At 34.3% G+C, this 15,513-nt stretch overlaps 1 protein-coding gene across 3 annotated transcripts in view; it reads left to right on the top strand.

Annotated features, from left to right (window-relative positions):
* Positions 1-15,513, top strand: part of LOC128240567 (excitatory amino acid transporter 2-like) — a 50,195-nt gene that overhangs the window by 22,552 nt on the left and 12,130 nt on the right. For 2 of the 3 annotated variants that reach the window (XM_052957256.1, XM_052957257.1), the window contains exons 4-5: positions 5,377-5,584; positions 14,074-14,339. In XM_052957256.1, coding sequence (XP_052813216.1) covers positions 5,377-5,584; positions 14,074-14,339 — 474 coding nt within the window. Of the gene's footprint in view, positions 1-522; positions 4,923-5,376; positions 5,585-14,073; positions 14,340-15,513 lie in introns of those variants that run through there. The other variant, XM_052957258.1, reaches the window with a different exon arrangement.

Raw genomic sequence — 15,513 nt, 5'->3', positions numbered from 1 at the left:
TCAAATGTACTTCTTTAAATATGTAAGCTAATAGTAAAATATTTCATGTTTAAATGTCTTGAATCAACTTGTTAACTTTAACGAAGTTCTAAACATTATTGGCCCCAATCGAGGTATATCATTTACATATTCCATAATGTTCAACCTCATTATTACATCACTTCCTATTTAAATCGCTGGTCAATAGTTTTTGCTTTTTGACCGATCAATAGTTTTTGCTATTTGACTGGTCAATAGTTTTTGCTGTATACCGGTCAATAGTTTGGTAGGCAGTCAATAGTTCTGAATTTTCTTGTTGGTAAATTATTTTCTTTTTGTTCATTGCATATTTAGCTACACACTCATAAGAGAAAAAAAAGTTTAGTTTAAACTTATTTATTTTACAACGATTGTAAAACAAGTTATAACACCATTAAATTAATCACTCTCATTGGCACATGTAATGCAAGAGTGTGGTGTTATGTTGTGGGGGTAACTGCACCTGGAGGAAACCCACTAATTCAATTATACTTTAATGCTTTATAATACATTAAGTATGATTGGAAAAAAAGAAAGTTTATGTATAATATTTCTTAAATTGAAAATTCCAGTTTTAAATCAAAGTGTGCATCAAGGTTAAGTGATATGAAAGGTGTATGTTTACATTTCGCCTATGAACAAGGGAAGCCACTCAAAATATTATTTACAGTATTAATTGCTTGTATCAGGTACACGTTGATCCATGCCATGGAACTTTTATGATCAACTATTCTTCTGTCATGTAATACTTTTTTCTTAAATGGCTGGTCGGTCAATTAATAGTCAAAACTTGGCTCGGGCAACAGTTGACTGTTTTTTTCTCAAACTTGGGCAAATATTTTTTTTACTATTTACCAACAAGCCATTCAACAAGTGTTTACTATTGGCAAGATGTTTTACTCCCTTAAGTTTTTTTGCTGCAGTTATCTCCCCCATAACCTTTTAGTATCCAAATTCCAGCAGCTGAACCTGCAATAGTATAGGTCTTTCTACGATTTGGCATCAATAGGAACTGAATTTTTATTATAAAAAATGAAAAAGTTTCACATTAAGTACCAGTTTTATTGTTCACTGTTATGTATTGAATGTATGCAATTAACTTAAGTTAACAGTAAAACATATTTTACAACCATGCAATTATTTATAACCACCTGGGTTAAATTATAGTTTGGCAGATGAAGTGCACTTAATGTGTCTTTTATGAAAAAATTGTCTTAATTTATCACGAATTATCACAAATTGGCTATTATGCGAGAGTTGAACTGTAAATGCTTTAATGGAAATTATTCCAGTTTTAGTTTTTCATGTCATAAATTTTTAAGGTTTCTCAATTTTTGAGAATTAAAACAAAATATTTATGGGCTTTTACCATGATAAATTACTATATTAAAGTACATTTAGCACTCTAATATCAAAGCTGCACTCTCACAGATTGTCTGTTTTGACCCTGTTTAAAAACAATTGTCTCAGAATTGGCTGATTTTGGTATCAATCCATTCAATTCAGTCATATAAGATAACTCACATTAGAACAAATCTCAATCGTTTAGGAAACTGCCGAAAAATTCCATACTTTCTTAAAGCGTTAGTAACGCTTTTAGCTAAAAAACATCAATTCTGGAACTTAAATATGAAAAAATGCTATCTGATCTTTGATTTTGTCAGCAATCCTGTATCACTGCTTTCCAGACATTTACGGAAAAATAGGCTCATTTGTGATTACAAGACAAAAGATTTCTTTTTGTCAAAACAGTCAATCTGTGAGAGTGCAGCCTTAAGCTTATAATCCTTTATGTAATTCTTTATACTTTATAATTTTGTAGTAAAGTTGATGTCACTATCTTATCAATGTGTGTTCGCCAAAATATCATTGGATAAAAACAATTCAGTTAAATATAATAGTGGAGTTGGAAATGAAAGTGTCAGAATGTTTTGCCTGCAACTTCAAATAAACTTTGTCTCAGCATCACTTTCAATAGATAGCATTGCTATCGGTTTGAAATGATAAGATGGCATCTGAGGGCCCTAGCTGTTTCATTAAAGATCAAAAGGTTTAAAATTGTTAATTTCCAGGCATAACCCAGTTTTAGGAGTGACCCCGTTTTTGGCATGACCCTGTTTTAGGAGTGACCCCGTTTTTTGTGTAAACTGTCCCGTTTTTGGCCTAAACTGTGTTTTAATAAAAATATCGTAAGGACATTTATCCATAGATTCTGCCTGTACTTTTTAGGGGTCCTCAAGCGCTCTCTTAAGCAGCGTGAAGTTTCTAACTAAGATATCTTATTGATGGGCCCTGGTTTGTATTAGCTGTTTCATCATTTAGTAAAATTTAAGCCTGAATGTTGAATTGTTGCTATACATGCAGATTTTAATTTAAAAGGGATAGAATGTCTGAGCCGGATGATATTTGATTTTTGCCGGGTAACAGATTATTGCTTGGTGCAAAAAATCTAGACATGAAGTGACATAAAATCAGATTCAATTAATGCAAAGTCTTATACAAAAGCAAAATAATTTGCATTTAAAATAGTTAATAACGAAGCTGTCACTAAAGTTTTACACGATTGAATGTTTTATATTTGTAAGACCACAAATAAAAAAGTTTTTTTTTAATCTTATCCGACTGCCTCACAGAAAACACTCACACCTAATGATTTTTAAACCCCTTTATTCGTTATTGGCCCTGAAATGTTTTTTTAGGCTCTTTATTGGATATTTGCACCCGAATGATTTTTAAGCCTCTTTATTGGATATTTGCACTCAAATGATTTTTAAGCCCCTTCATTGGTAGTTGGCACCCAAATGATTTTTAAGCTCCTTCATTGGTAGTTGTTACCCGGATTTTAGCCTCTTAATTGCTTATTGGAACCCGGATTATTTTTAGCCCCTTCATTGCTAATATTGGCACCCAGATTATTTTTAGCCCCTTCATTGCTTGTTGGCACCCGAATTATTTTTAGCCTCTTCATTGCTTATTGGAACCCGGATTATTTTTAGCCCCTTCATCGCTTATTGGCACCCAGATTATTTTTAGCCCCTTCATTGCTTGTTGGCACCCGAATTATTTTTAGCCTCTTCATTGCTTATTGGAACCCGGATTATTTTTAGCCCCTTCATTGCTTATTGGCACCCAGATTATTTTTAGCCCCTTCATTGCTTGTTGGCACCCGAATTATTTTTAGCCCCTTCATTGCTTGTTGGCACCCAAATTATTTTTAGCCCCTTCATTGCTTATTGGCACCCGGATTATTTTTAGACCCTTCATTGCTTATTGGCACCCTGATTATTTTAAGCCTCTTCATTGCTTATTGGCACACGGATTATTTTTAGCCTCCTCATTGCTTATTGGCATCCGATTTTTTTTAGCCTCTTTATTGCTTGTTGGCACCCGCATTATTTTTAGCCTCTTCATTGCTTATTGGCAACCACATTATTTTTAGCCTCTTCTTTGGTAGTTGGCACCCTAATAATTTTTTAGCCTTTTCATTGGTTATTGGCACCCAAATGAATTTTAGCCTTTTCACTTGTCACCCGATTGATTTTTTGGTTTATTGATACCCGAATGATTTTGTATCCGCTTCATTGGATTAAGTTGCACCCGAATTATTTTTTAGCTTCTTCATTGTTTATCATGTCTTATTACTGAAGGTAGAAGGATGAAAATATAAAAGAACAAAAAAACCTACCTACCAACCCACCCCTCAAACACCACCCCTCAAACTGTAGGTCAGCTTAGGCCCCCAATTCTTTTTAGTCTTGGCCTTTTGCTTAATCACAATAGCATCAGTTGAACTGATGAATCATATTACATAAAAGTGAATGACTTGCCTGATACCTTGTATGATGTGTAATATAAATAATTAAACTGATAAGAAAATTTCTATAAAATACTGTTTCATATGGAAACATTATGTGTTTGTCTTTTGCTTTTTATGTCAGTAAGTTAATACCCAGACACTTTATGATTTTCACATTATTTTGATCACAAATTTATTTTATTTCATTACGACTTTGGGTAAAAAAAATCCTTCCACAATATTTTCTCATCTTATATTTGTTGTTTAGTGTACAAGTTGATTTTATTGTTGATTTGCCAAAAATAGTAGTAATGGTTTTATAATGATCTAAATATTATTGTCATAGCCTTGATGTCGTAAATTAGCGTTAGCATGAAAGCCTTAATTTTTGCCGTAATATTCCAAAGCCTTTGCAAGATATTTAAATGAAACTTGGTACACAGCAAAGCCTATAAAGCTGTCTGGCGTAAATCCACAATAAAATAGATCGTATCCAGCCGGAAACGCTAGCGGGCAAAGATCTCCTCTTACCTCAGGTCCTCCAGCAGGTTGCTCTCTGAAAACACGAGGACCTGGCACTTGCCTCTGATAAATAGGATTTCTAACGATAGCTCTATGTCCAGCTGACATCTTGGAAGGTTGCAAAGCTTCTAAATTATAGACTCAGTGTTTGAAACTCAGACTCAGACTTTGGACTCAAACTTTGATCCCAGAAACATTGAAATTGAATACCGTTTTACAGCCAAAAGTCTGAATCTTGTGTCCTAAGTTTACCTTTGAGGCTTAGACATGTATGTGAATACGACCCCTGGCTTCAATAATTATTGAGTTCTGACCCTTGTTTAGCTGAAAAACAACAGGCGAGCATTTGCTCTCAAGCGCTCTTGTTATTTGTTTGAAATTAGTTATAGTTTTAAGTTTATCTCAAGAATTGTTTTACTTGTCCAGGGAGGTAAACCTGGACTTAAATATGCTTGTAACTTTTTTTCTCTCCAACAGGAGTACACATACACTCGTGCAAATCGAGGGGCAGTCTAGCCGCCAGACATTGTCACATTGAAGGGTGACAAACAATGGTTAAGGCTCGGTCAGAAGCTAACCTTATAAAGTACATAAAATCATTGACAATCACTTTGCCTGACAATCATTTGACAAAGTGATCGTTATTCTATAAAATAATTTAACCTTAAAACTTGATAACGTGTCCTTTTGACACCCAACATACAATGATATTTCATTTCATTTTATTATGAAAACGTAATTGAAACTGCAGTATGTAAATATGTAATTTGAGAAGTGTGGATTTAGGTAAACATCCTCAAATGTCTGATTTAATGTAAAATTTTCTATTTTTTAAAACTTGTTTTAAACAGACTCAATTGCTTGATATGGAGTGATAATTATTTGTTAAATGCAAATATTGCTTTATTACATCCTATTAACAGAGATGTTATTGCAAACAGAAATCCCATTTATTCAGATTTCATAATATCCTACAAGAAAAATTATTCTAGACTTGTTTTTGCTTTCTTTTTTTTCTAAATATGAAACTTTGTTCGCAGGTGTATCGTCTCTCGATGCCAAGGCAAGCGGCCACATGGGCATTCGAACGCTGATCTACTACTTCGGGACGACGTTCATGGCAATCATCATCGGCGTTATTCTTGTTGTCACCATTCACCCCGGTCAGATGGACCTGAAAGACAAGCTTGCTGTTAGTAATGTGGACAGTCGCCTCACCGGAATGGACGCTTTTCTGGATCTTGCCAGGTAATTGTGCGATGAAGAAAAAGGTGGTGTACATGTCTATATCTTAAAAGCCAAACTGTTACCAGCCATACACTAGTTTATTATCCCCTGCTGAAAGACGGAGAAGATATAGTAATGGTAGTCGTGTGTGCGTCCAGGCCATCTTGTCTGGAGCACAACTTGAAAAACTTGAAAAGTCCTTGAGGTATTAACTTCAAACTTTATATACAGACAGATTTAATTTAGGAGAAATGCAGTGCCCAAGAACCATAACTCTGTGTGCAGTATTTTTTATTTACTGCCCTTTGTTAATTTTCATACTTGTGTTTTGTCAGGAGCACAACTTTGAGGTATTTACTTCATACTTCATATTCAAATAAATCTAATTTAGGAGAAGTTCATTGCAAAAGAATCATAACTCTGGGTGCAGTGTTCTTTGAGTTAAATTATTTCCAATGTTTAATTGTAATCCTTTGTCATAAGGCAAAATGGATATTGTTCTTAATTCGGTGGGGGTTATGGCAGTCTGTGACTGCTCTTGTTAGACCTAATTATTTTCTTGATTACTGACATTTTGTGCCAAAGACAGTCCTATCACTAGCCTGGAAAAAATGTTTATAACTGAAATACTAAATATTCAAATATCAGACAAAAACTTCAAATCAAATAATTCAAATTTAAAAGTTAACAACAATGTTGTTTATCACGTTGCTAACTTAATCAAAGTCCTGAACAATCAGCCCAATATATGTTGTAAAAATCATGTTTCGAGAAGTCAAAATTATTTGTGTAGAAATGAAAAATCTATTTGTTGAATAAATATTTACCCATTTCTAAATTCTTAAGGGTGCACCAGCTCCTTCATTTAATGCATGAAGCTATTTTGAACAAAAAAAATCAAAAAATATATTGAGATAAAATGGATATGCTCTTGAAGTTAAATGTGAACCATAAAATCAAATGTTTGTAGAAAAAGTCAGTAAATAAGAGACAATTCATATTGTACTCATTATAGATATTTTCATGTTATCTAAATAAAGAAAGCATTGAACGGTTTTATTTTTAAAAGCAGATTGTTTAGGCAGGTTGTTGAATGACGTATAAGCATTTATACCGTGATTGCCAACCCATTATCGACAGTGAAATCTAGGCTCTGACCATTGTCTAGTTGGCTACTTTGCATATATTGATGTAAACAAAAACATTCAATAGGACTGTATGGTTTAGCAAGTATTTGGTTTATCTAAACAGAATGTATTGAGCTTTAAAAAAAGAAGAAGAAAATCGCCGGAAAATGATACAGCGTTGCCCTTTAAAGTAAAAAGAACGGGTTTAAAAGAGAGCTCAGTTTTTCAATTAGTTTAATAGGCATTTTGAATAAGTTTTAGGGATAATACAGCCTTTTCCGCAAATGCCAACCTCTAAAAAAATTTGATTTATAAGATGGGTCTAACAATTTGTAAATGTCAGACACAATTTGCTATGGTTATCTTATAATATATGAGAGCTCTTTTGTAAGGAAATACCAGATCAGTTTTACCTTGTCTGTTTTTTGAAGAGAAAGTCTTGGCATAAATGTGATAGCCATGGTTTCGATATCAGCGATATCAGTGTTGGCAGCTTCAATTCATCCAAAAACTTAAGCAATCCTAGTCCTTAGCAATAAATCATAAACCATTCAAGATATTCAATGAAACTTGGTATACCTGTTGCCAGTAACAATATGCACATGTAAAGCAAGGCCCATAGTTCTGGCTGTGATGATTTTGAAGTTATGCCCCTGGTTCTATATCAGAGGAGCTCAGGCGTTTGCTCCATGGCAATCTTGTTGAACTAATGGAAGTTGGGTTATTGCGAAAGCCTTGATGTGGTCTCATCAACTATTCAAGATATTACCATGAAACTTGGTATGTATGTTACCAGTGACAATACGCACATGTAAAGCAAGGGTCATAACTCTAGCCTTAACATTGTTGAGTGATACCCTTTGTCCTACTTAATAAACAGCAGAGCATTGTTGTTGGCTTTGCTGCACTCTTGGTTAGCTCCTCTAGGCCTGTATTCATAAAACAGCTGAAATTTTCCTAACTTAAATCATATTCCTAAGTTAAGAATCTCCCTTGTCATATGATATAATAACTCATTAATTTCTAAAATACTTTATATTTTGATTAGTTTTATGTTATATGCATATTTTAAGTTAAAAACAATTGTATTTATCTTAAAATTTGACTTTAAAATATTTTTGAAATCGACTTAAGTTAAGAAATGACTTAAGATGTTTTACTTATACCGCCCTTGTTTTACGAAAACAAAATGATATTTGAATGAAACTTGGTACACATATGGCCAGAGACAATATGCAGATGTACATACTGCAAAGTTACATCCCTTGTTTGACTGAGAAAATCCTTTACAGATGTAGTAAATTGAATTCACTGCCATACCGTTGTCTGTTTGAAAACATAGAATGTCAGTCCAACAATATTTGTTTTATCATTCTTGTTAGCTCCTCTATTTATCAAAGAAGTTGTGTCATAATTATTTTCGATGTCGTTCTTATCATCATCAGCATCGTCAGTGTTTAAAGAAGTTTTGTCATATTCTTGATGTAATTTTTTACAGCATCAGAATCATCTGTGTTTAAATAGTTTATTGAAGGCTGAAACTTCTCTTGAAAACAGTTAGATTCTATTAAGATGGCTTCTGGAATTGTACAAGATTTTCGATGGGTACTATTAATGGTATTGTACTTAATATTTTATGTCAGCAAATAATAACATTCCCTTACGTGGCGCATTTTGCAGAAATGGAACTGGGTTTTGGGATCATTAACATTTCGAAATCGAGGGAAAACTTTCAAAACCTGTAGTCAATTATTTTAGTTGCAATAAAACTGTGATGAAATTTTAACTGCTTTTGCTCACAAATGTCAATCTTCGTGATAGCTTAATTTAGTTAATTCCCCTCAGAGGAACCGTCAATTCAATTTTACGAAGCGTCGTACTGTCAATATGTCTGTAGTTTGACTGACAAGGCATTTCTGGGAGTAAGTAATTGTTCCATTATTGATAGGACATTAGCTCTCCCCTGATTGTAGCAATTTAAGGTAACTTGATTTCCACAGACACTTTCAGGAAAGGATCGTTCTTTTGTCTCTGGATGACGATCATGATGTTCAGTTGATAACTTTACTTTCACGGACAGACACTTTTAGAGAAAGGATCATTCTTTTGCTCTGGATGACGATCATGATGTTCAGTTGATAACTTTACTTTTACGGACAGACACTTTTAGAAAAAGGATCATTCTTTTGCTCTGGATGACGATCATGATGTTCAGTTGATAACTTTACTTTCACGGACAGACACTTTTAGAGAAAGGATCATTCTTTTGCTCTGGATGACGATCATGATGTTCAGTTGATAACTTTACTTTTACGGACAGACACTTTCAGAAAAAGGATCATTCTTTTGCTCTGGATGATGATCATGATGTTCAGTTGATAACTTTACTTTTACGGACAGACACTTTTAGAAAAAGGATCATTCTTTTGCTCTGGATGATGATCATGATGTTCAGTTGATAACTATACTTTCACAGACAGACACTTTCATAAAAAGGATCATTCTTTTTTCTCTGGACGATGATCATGATATTCAGTTGATAACTTTACTTTCATGAGGTTTCATGTTTTCGTGCATTGCATTTATTATATTTTAGGAAGGAATTTATCTACACTAATATTTTGAATGTCCCACAAGAGACAAGAACAGAATTTTGAACTAAAGCATAGAAGTATAGAAAAAATCTTAATGTAAATTGAAATATGTTGCAAAACAAATCCTTAAGAAAATGGTCTTACCCCCCCAAAAAATCCACTGAGAATTTTAAAGGCACACAATATACGACAAGTTGATGCAATTTTTTTTTTCTAATGCTAATGCATTATTATGTTTTAAACTCATTTACAGTTAATAATAATAATAATTTGTCCAATCAGGTGAGCATGAGGGCCATCATGGCCCTTTTGTTTGTTTTTATCATCAAGATCAGTGTGTTTACCACGTGATAAATTGTGTCATAAATGCTATGTCGGAAGGCAATATTTTGCTTCGATTGAAGACTTAAAACAATGATAATTTTTCATTTTCTTTACCATTTTCAATAAAACATAGCGCAGTCTATGCCGCTTACGGAGCCCTGCCTTTGGTCTTTTACCAAATTTTGATTGAGAGTTAAGTTTCTTATAATACTTCCACATTAACCTTTTCATGATACTGTCTGACGGAGCACTGTCAAAACATTGTTTTAGAAACAGGTTTGTCGAAGTGTTTGATGAAACGTATCACCTTATCAAACTCTGGTTATAAAACAAAGGTGGGGCTCTTTAAGCGGCATAGACTGGCCTATGTTTCATTTAAAATGGTGAAGTAAGCGAAAAGTTACCTTTGATTTTAGTCTTTATTTTAAGCAAAATATTGCCTTCCGACGTAGCACATATGACGTAATTTATCACGTGGTATACACACACTGAAGATTAAAAGAGTAAAACATGATACTGCATAAAATAAAATTAATTATTTTTGGAATCAACCTATATTGTGGCTCTTTAGAGGAACTGACGGATCTGTCCACGCGCAGCTTGCGTTGACACTGATTCTTTGATGTAGTAGTGGTAACAAAATAACACAGATGAGATTAACTGAGGGAGTAGAAAATCCATTACTCTTTCTTCCAGCAACAAATTGTTCCTTGCTATTTTTACATTAGGCCAGACTTATATAATTATTATTTGGTGTTCATGCTCATGCCTTTGCCAATGGGATTGCTGGACAGATTCATATTTAAACATTTAAAAAGAGTTCTGACAACCAAAAATTATTAATTTTGGCTTTATTAAAGTGACACTCTTATTAATAAAATCAATACATAAACATGTATAACAAACTTAAAATTTGAGTGTTAAACTTTGAACTACTTACTTAGTAATGAATTTATGGAAAATATTAATTACTGATAACACGATCGTACCCGTGTATTTAATGGGTTAAAACGCATAAATTTTAAATGACTGGTGATCCCTAAAAGATTTACAGTGATGAACTATTGTCTCATAAGGTAGAAATACCGTGTTTTCTGCACCTTTCTTTCAAGTGTAAACACGGTATCTTTCATAAGAATCATTGTTTTCGATATTTATTCATCCTTTTCGGTAAAGAAAAACAATTGTTTTATTTGAAGTACATTATTTGAGAGTAGTTAAGTAAAAGTGCATCTTTAAGAGGGCTGTTGAGAGGCTAGTGCATACATGTCAGCTAGTCAAGAGGCATTGTGTGCAATTTATACAAAGATTTTTGTGTCAGATCAGCAGGCTACCGTAATTGTATTAAGAAGACCAAAAATAACCCCTTAGAGTTACATAGATATAGTTTGGAAAAGATATAAGAACATCTCAAGTGTTGTCACTTGTCAGTGAAATATCTGTACAGAAATAGTTAACTTGACAGAGTGGATACCGAGACACAAGACCCGGGTTCTTCTAAGTCTGTAGGTCAATCAGGGCGGATCAAGGATTTAACATAGCAGGGGGCCCACTTAAATGGTGCGCCATTGGGTATGAGGCCCCTTCCCCAGGTGCCCCTACATAGGCGCTAAACATGGCAAGGGGGATTTTGGGCCTCCCACACTAATATTTTGGTGATTATACCCCCACAAACGAAGTTTGAGGGGGTATATAGGAGTGAGCTTGTCGGTCGGTCGGTCGGTCTGTTGGTTTTCATGGTTTCCGGACGATAACTCATGAAAGGCTTGACAGATTTGAAAAAATTTTGGTACACAGGTGTAACATCAGAAGATACAGGTCAAGTTCGATATTGGGGCTGGTGGGACCAAGGTCAAGGTCACTGTTACTAAAAATAGAAAAACGGTTTCCGGACGATAACACATGAAAGGCTTGACAGATTTGAAAATTTTTTGGTACACAGGTGTAACATCAGAAGATACAGGTTAAGTTCGATATTGAGGCTGATGGGGCCAAGGTCAAGGTCACTGTTACTAAAAATAGAAAAACAGTTTCTGGACGATAACTCATGAAAGGCTTGACAGATTTGAAAAAATTTTGGTACACAGGTGTAACATCAGAAGATACAGGTCAAGTTCGATATTGGGGCTGGTGGGGCCAAGGTCAAGGTCACTGTTACTAAAAATAGAAAAATGGTTTCCGGACGATAACTCATGAAAGGCTAGACAAATTTGAAAATTTTTTGGTACACAGGTGTAACATCAGAAGATACAGGTCAAGTTCGATATTGGGGCTGGTGGGGCCAAGGTCAAGGTCACTGTTACTAAAAATAGAAAAACGGTTTCCGGACGATAACTCATGAAAGGCTTGACAGATTTGAAAAAAATTTGGTACACAGGTGTAACATCAGAAGATACAGGTCAAGTTCGATATTGGGGCCGGTGGGGCCAAGGTCAAGGTCACTGTTACTAAAAATAGAAAAATGGTTTCTGCTTCATACTTTAATTGGGCATGAGATATTGTGATGAAACTTGCTGTATAGGCAGCCTCTGTGAAGACAATGCTTGTGATTAAAAATGGGGCCAGTGGAGTAAAGGTTTTTGTGCACTGTTACGAAAATAGAAAAACGGTTTCCTGACAAACAATACATGCATGATAAAAGAAGATGCAATGTGCAGTTACCTTGGAGTTATGGCCTCTTTTCATAGGAATGGTTTGCCATTCCTGTGTCCAGGCGGCATTTGGGGGTATTCGTCACTCCTGTGACAGCTCTAGTTTTTGTCTAAAACAGTTGGGGGAAACTTATGCGGAATTTGCACTATCATAAGTTATTGACTTCAAATGTTCATTGGAAATTTTTAGGGAGGATACTAGATTTCCTTCAATACGTTTCCTGGTATAACTTTGAAGTATCTTAGTTCTCTTGGTATCTTACAACATTTTGTGTAAGAGTAGGCCACTTAGAAAATCTATAAGAAGGTTGTAATTTCATACAACTGTAAATAAACAATGTACCTAGAGACAGTAATTATGAAATGAGTATGATGCATGGTGAACACTTCCATCATAATCTTATGTTAGGTAATTTGCAAGTCTGGACCTAAAGTAGTCATACGTTTGTTTCTTGCTTGAAAATAACATGTTGTGGCAGGATGTAGTAGAAGTGACAGAGCGTGCCCTTGAATAATAATGAAGTTTTTTTTTACAGATTTATTCATATCTATGTATGCAATATCATGATATAATATCAGGTGATGTCATTTTGGGAAAATTTTATGATAAAAAGCATGCCCCACTTATATTTGAACTATTAATGGCAGTATTAGTCAGAGATGGAAAAATATAATGTATAAATAGTGAATAATTTTGTTATAGTTAGATGACATGAAGTAACATTTTAATGATTAAGAATGGGCAGAGTGAGCTTAGCGAATGAGCCCTTCTTTATCATTAAAATATTACTTCAGGTCATCTTACTGTCTGAGAATTCTACCTCATTGACTGACACATTTTTAACGCAAAATCTGACGCAGGGAGACTGTATTGGATGAGTTGCAGTAGTGGGCCCTTTAACAGTTGAAATTCTTAATAATTAAGCCTTTAGAACTCTGCAAATCTGCTATTTCATTGGCTAAACATGTAGGTTTTATTCCGATGTTATATAATGTCCATAGAGGATCTCACTCGAGTGGTCTTTTTATATAGAATTTGATAAACAAGTTTTCTAAATTTGATAAATAAATTAAGCCTTGGCTTGGCTTTTAGAAAATGAGTTTTTGAATTATGTGCCAATTTACAACTTGCTAAATACATCAATCGTTATTTATATATAGCGCGGCCATTTTCAATGCTATTTATAAATGACATAACGTTACACTTTTTGGATAGTTATTTCACTAGTTATATATGAAAAACATATAATGACGTATTTCATGATGGTGACATCATTTATAATTGTGATAAGTACATATATATAAAACTTTTTCCACCATTTGCAACTGCTTCCTCAGCACCCCAGCAAATTCATTACATAAATGATACTCTGGGCAAATTGGCTACCGACACTTCATAAAGCTTGAATATTCACAAGCATTTTCCGAACAATGAAATAACTGTTTACAAATGGAAAAAATCTTCGTTGTAAAGAGATATCGGCAAATTTGACAAAATATTTAATGTCCTGTCTAAAACGTTTTGAAAGCTGCGATCTCATTAGATCATTTAAATCTGAGATTTCATCAGTAGCTCTTGGCCATTTCCTTACAGTATAAAGTGTGTCTCATGCGGTTTATCAAGCAGCTGAATTTCACGGCATTTATTATTCATTAGTACAGTGTTTTTCACCCCATGGTATCATACATATGTTATGCATATGCTTGCGTGCCGAGGATGCTCTGACAGAAACTACCACCATGGTTGAAACTGATATATTTATAAAATAAAACTAGATTGCTGTTTCCCTATTTTTACTCTTTGTTAATTTCAGAAACTTTTTCCCAGACAACCTGGCCCAGGCCATGTTTCAGCATGTGAAAACTGAGTATAAAAATGTCACAGAGCACAGAAAACGTATCGAGCAGATCAACGTTACTGACGTTGTTGCTGGCACAACCCTCATGGTGAATACGACTACGGGTCTGCCCCTAAACGTGACCTTGAGCCCCATTGGAAATGTGACGAATGTGATTGTTGAGTATACGATTGAAGTTGAGAAGAAGGGACTGCAGTTGGGGAATGGCATTAACGTCCTCGGTAAGGCGGCATTATCATAATATCTTCTAACAGAAGTATAATCTCGAAAAATTGATGACACAAGTGACATTAATGTTCTTTTATGGCTGAATTTGGCTTCTGATAAAAATATAACTCTTCTTTAAATGCTGATTATGTCTTGGCTTCATTATTCTTGTTGTGATGCACATTAGTAATAGTATACCATAAATGTCCTATTCAACGTTCATGCTCTGATACGACAGGCCTGGGGTCTTTTTGTGGGTCTATTTTACGATTCTGCGACATGAACAAAGCATATCTGAACTCTAAACCCCCCCCCCCCCTGCATGTACAGTAAACCCATACAATAAAAGTGATTATGTAGTAAGATAAAAGTAGACAACTATTCTAAGTATTGCTTTTATGTTCCACCAATGTAAGTAGAAAAGGAATAAATTTGAGTTCAATTTTATACTAAAAAAAACAAACTCAAACTCCGATGTTCTGGAATATTTATTGACGATTATTAAATCAAATTAGTGCTTTTCATCTTGAGTATAGATACATTTTCCATTTGTTACGAGGAAACAGACATTCCACATTCTTGCCAAAAAGTTGTGTATTGATATATTGAAGCAACGTGTTCAGTGGACCATTTTATAAATTTACACACCAGAGCTTGTAAACAGCAACGTAGCAGCGTAAACTGATCCATAATTGTTAAAAGCGTAGTCAGTTTTTCTTATTTTTGACTATATACATGACAAATAATTATTATTTGAAGTGAATTTAAAAAGTTTACTATTATAGGGAAAAATGGTTCTTATTTACAAAACATTTTCACATCCGGTGCGTTTAATAGGACCTTTACGGTAACTTTTATATATTGATGATGCAACTGGCATAAATACCATCGGTAAAGGACGCATTTTGTAATGGCTTCTGAAGGAAATATGACTCCGAAATTTTGCAATTAATAGCATTAATGTCTTCAGTAAGGACCATTTTTATATTAAATGGCTGCTAGTAGAAATATGACTCTTAAACACTGATCAGATACCTTGGTTTCAATGTTCCTGGTAATGACAAGTTTTCCTTTATGGCTAGTTGAGAATATTTATGTAACTCTCAAATTAAGCCGTGCGTTGGCGTCAATTTCCCTGATAAGTGTTGTTTTCATAATCATAGCTTTTAACAGAAATATAACACTTAA

The sequence above is a fragment of the Mya arenaria genome, chromosome 7 (genome assembly GCF_026914265.1).
Source record: "Mya arenaria isolate MELC-2E11 chromosome 7, ASM2691426v1".
Taxonomy (NCBI): domain Eukaryota; kingdom Metazoa; phylum Mollusca; class Bivalvia; order Myida; family Myidae; genus Mya; species Mya arenaria.
The sequence above is the reverse complement of the archived record's forward strand: the minus strand, read 5'-3'. Positions and strand labels throughout refer to the sequence as shown.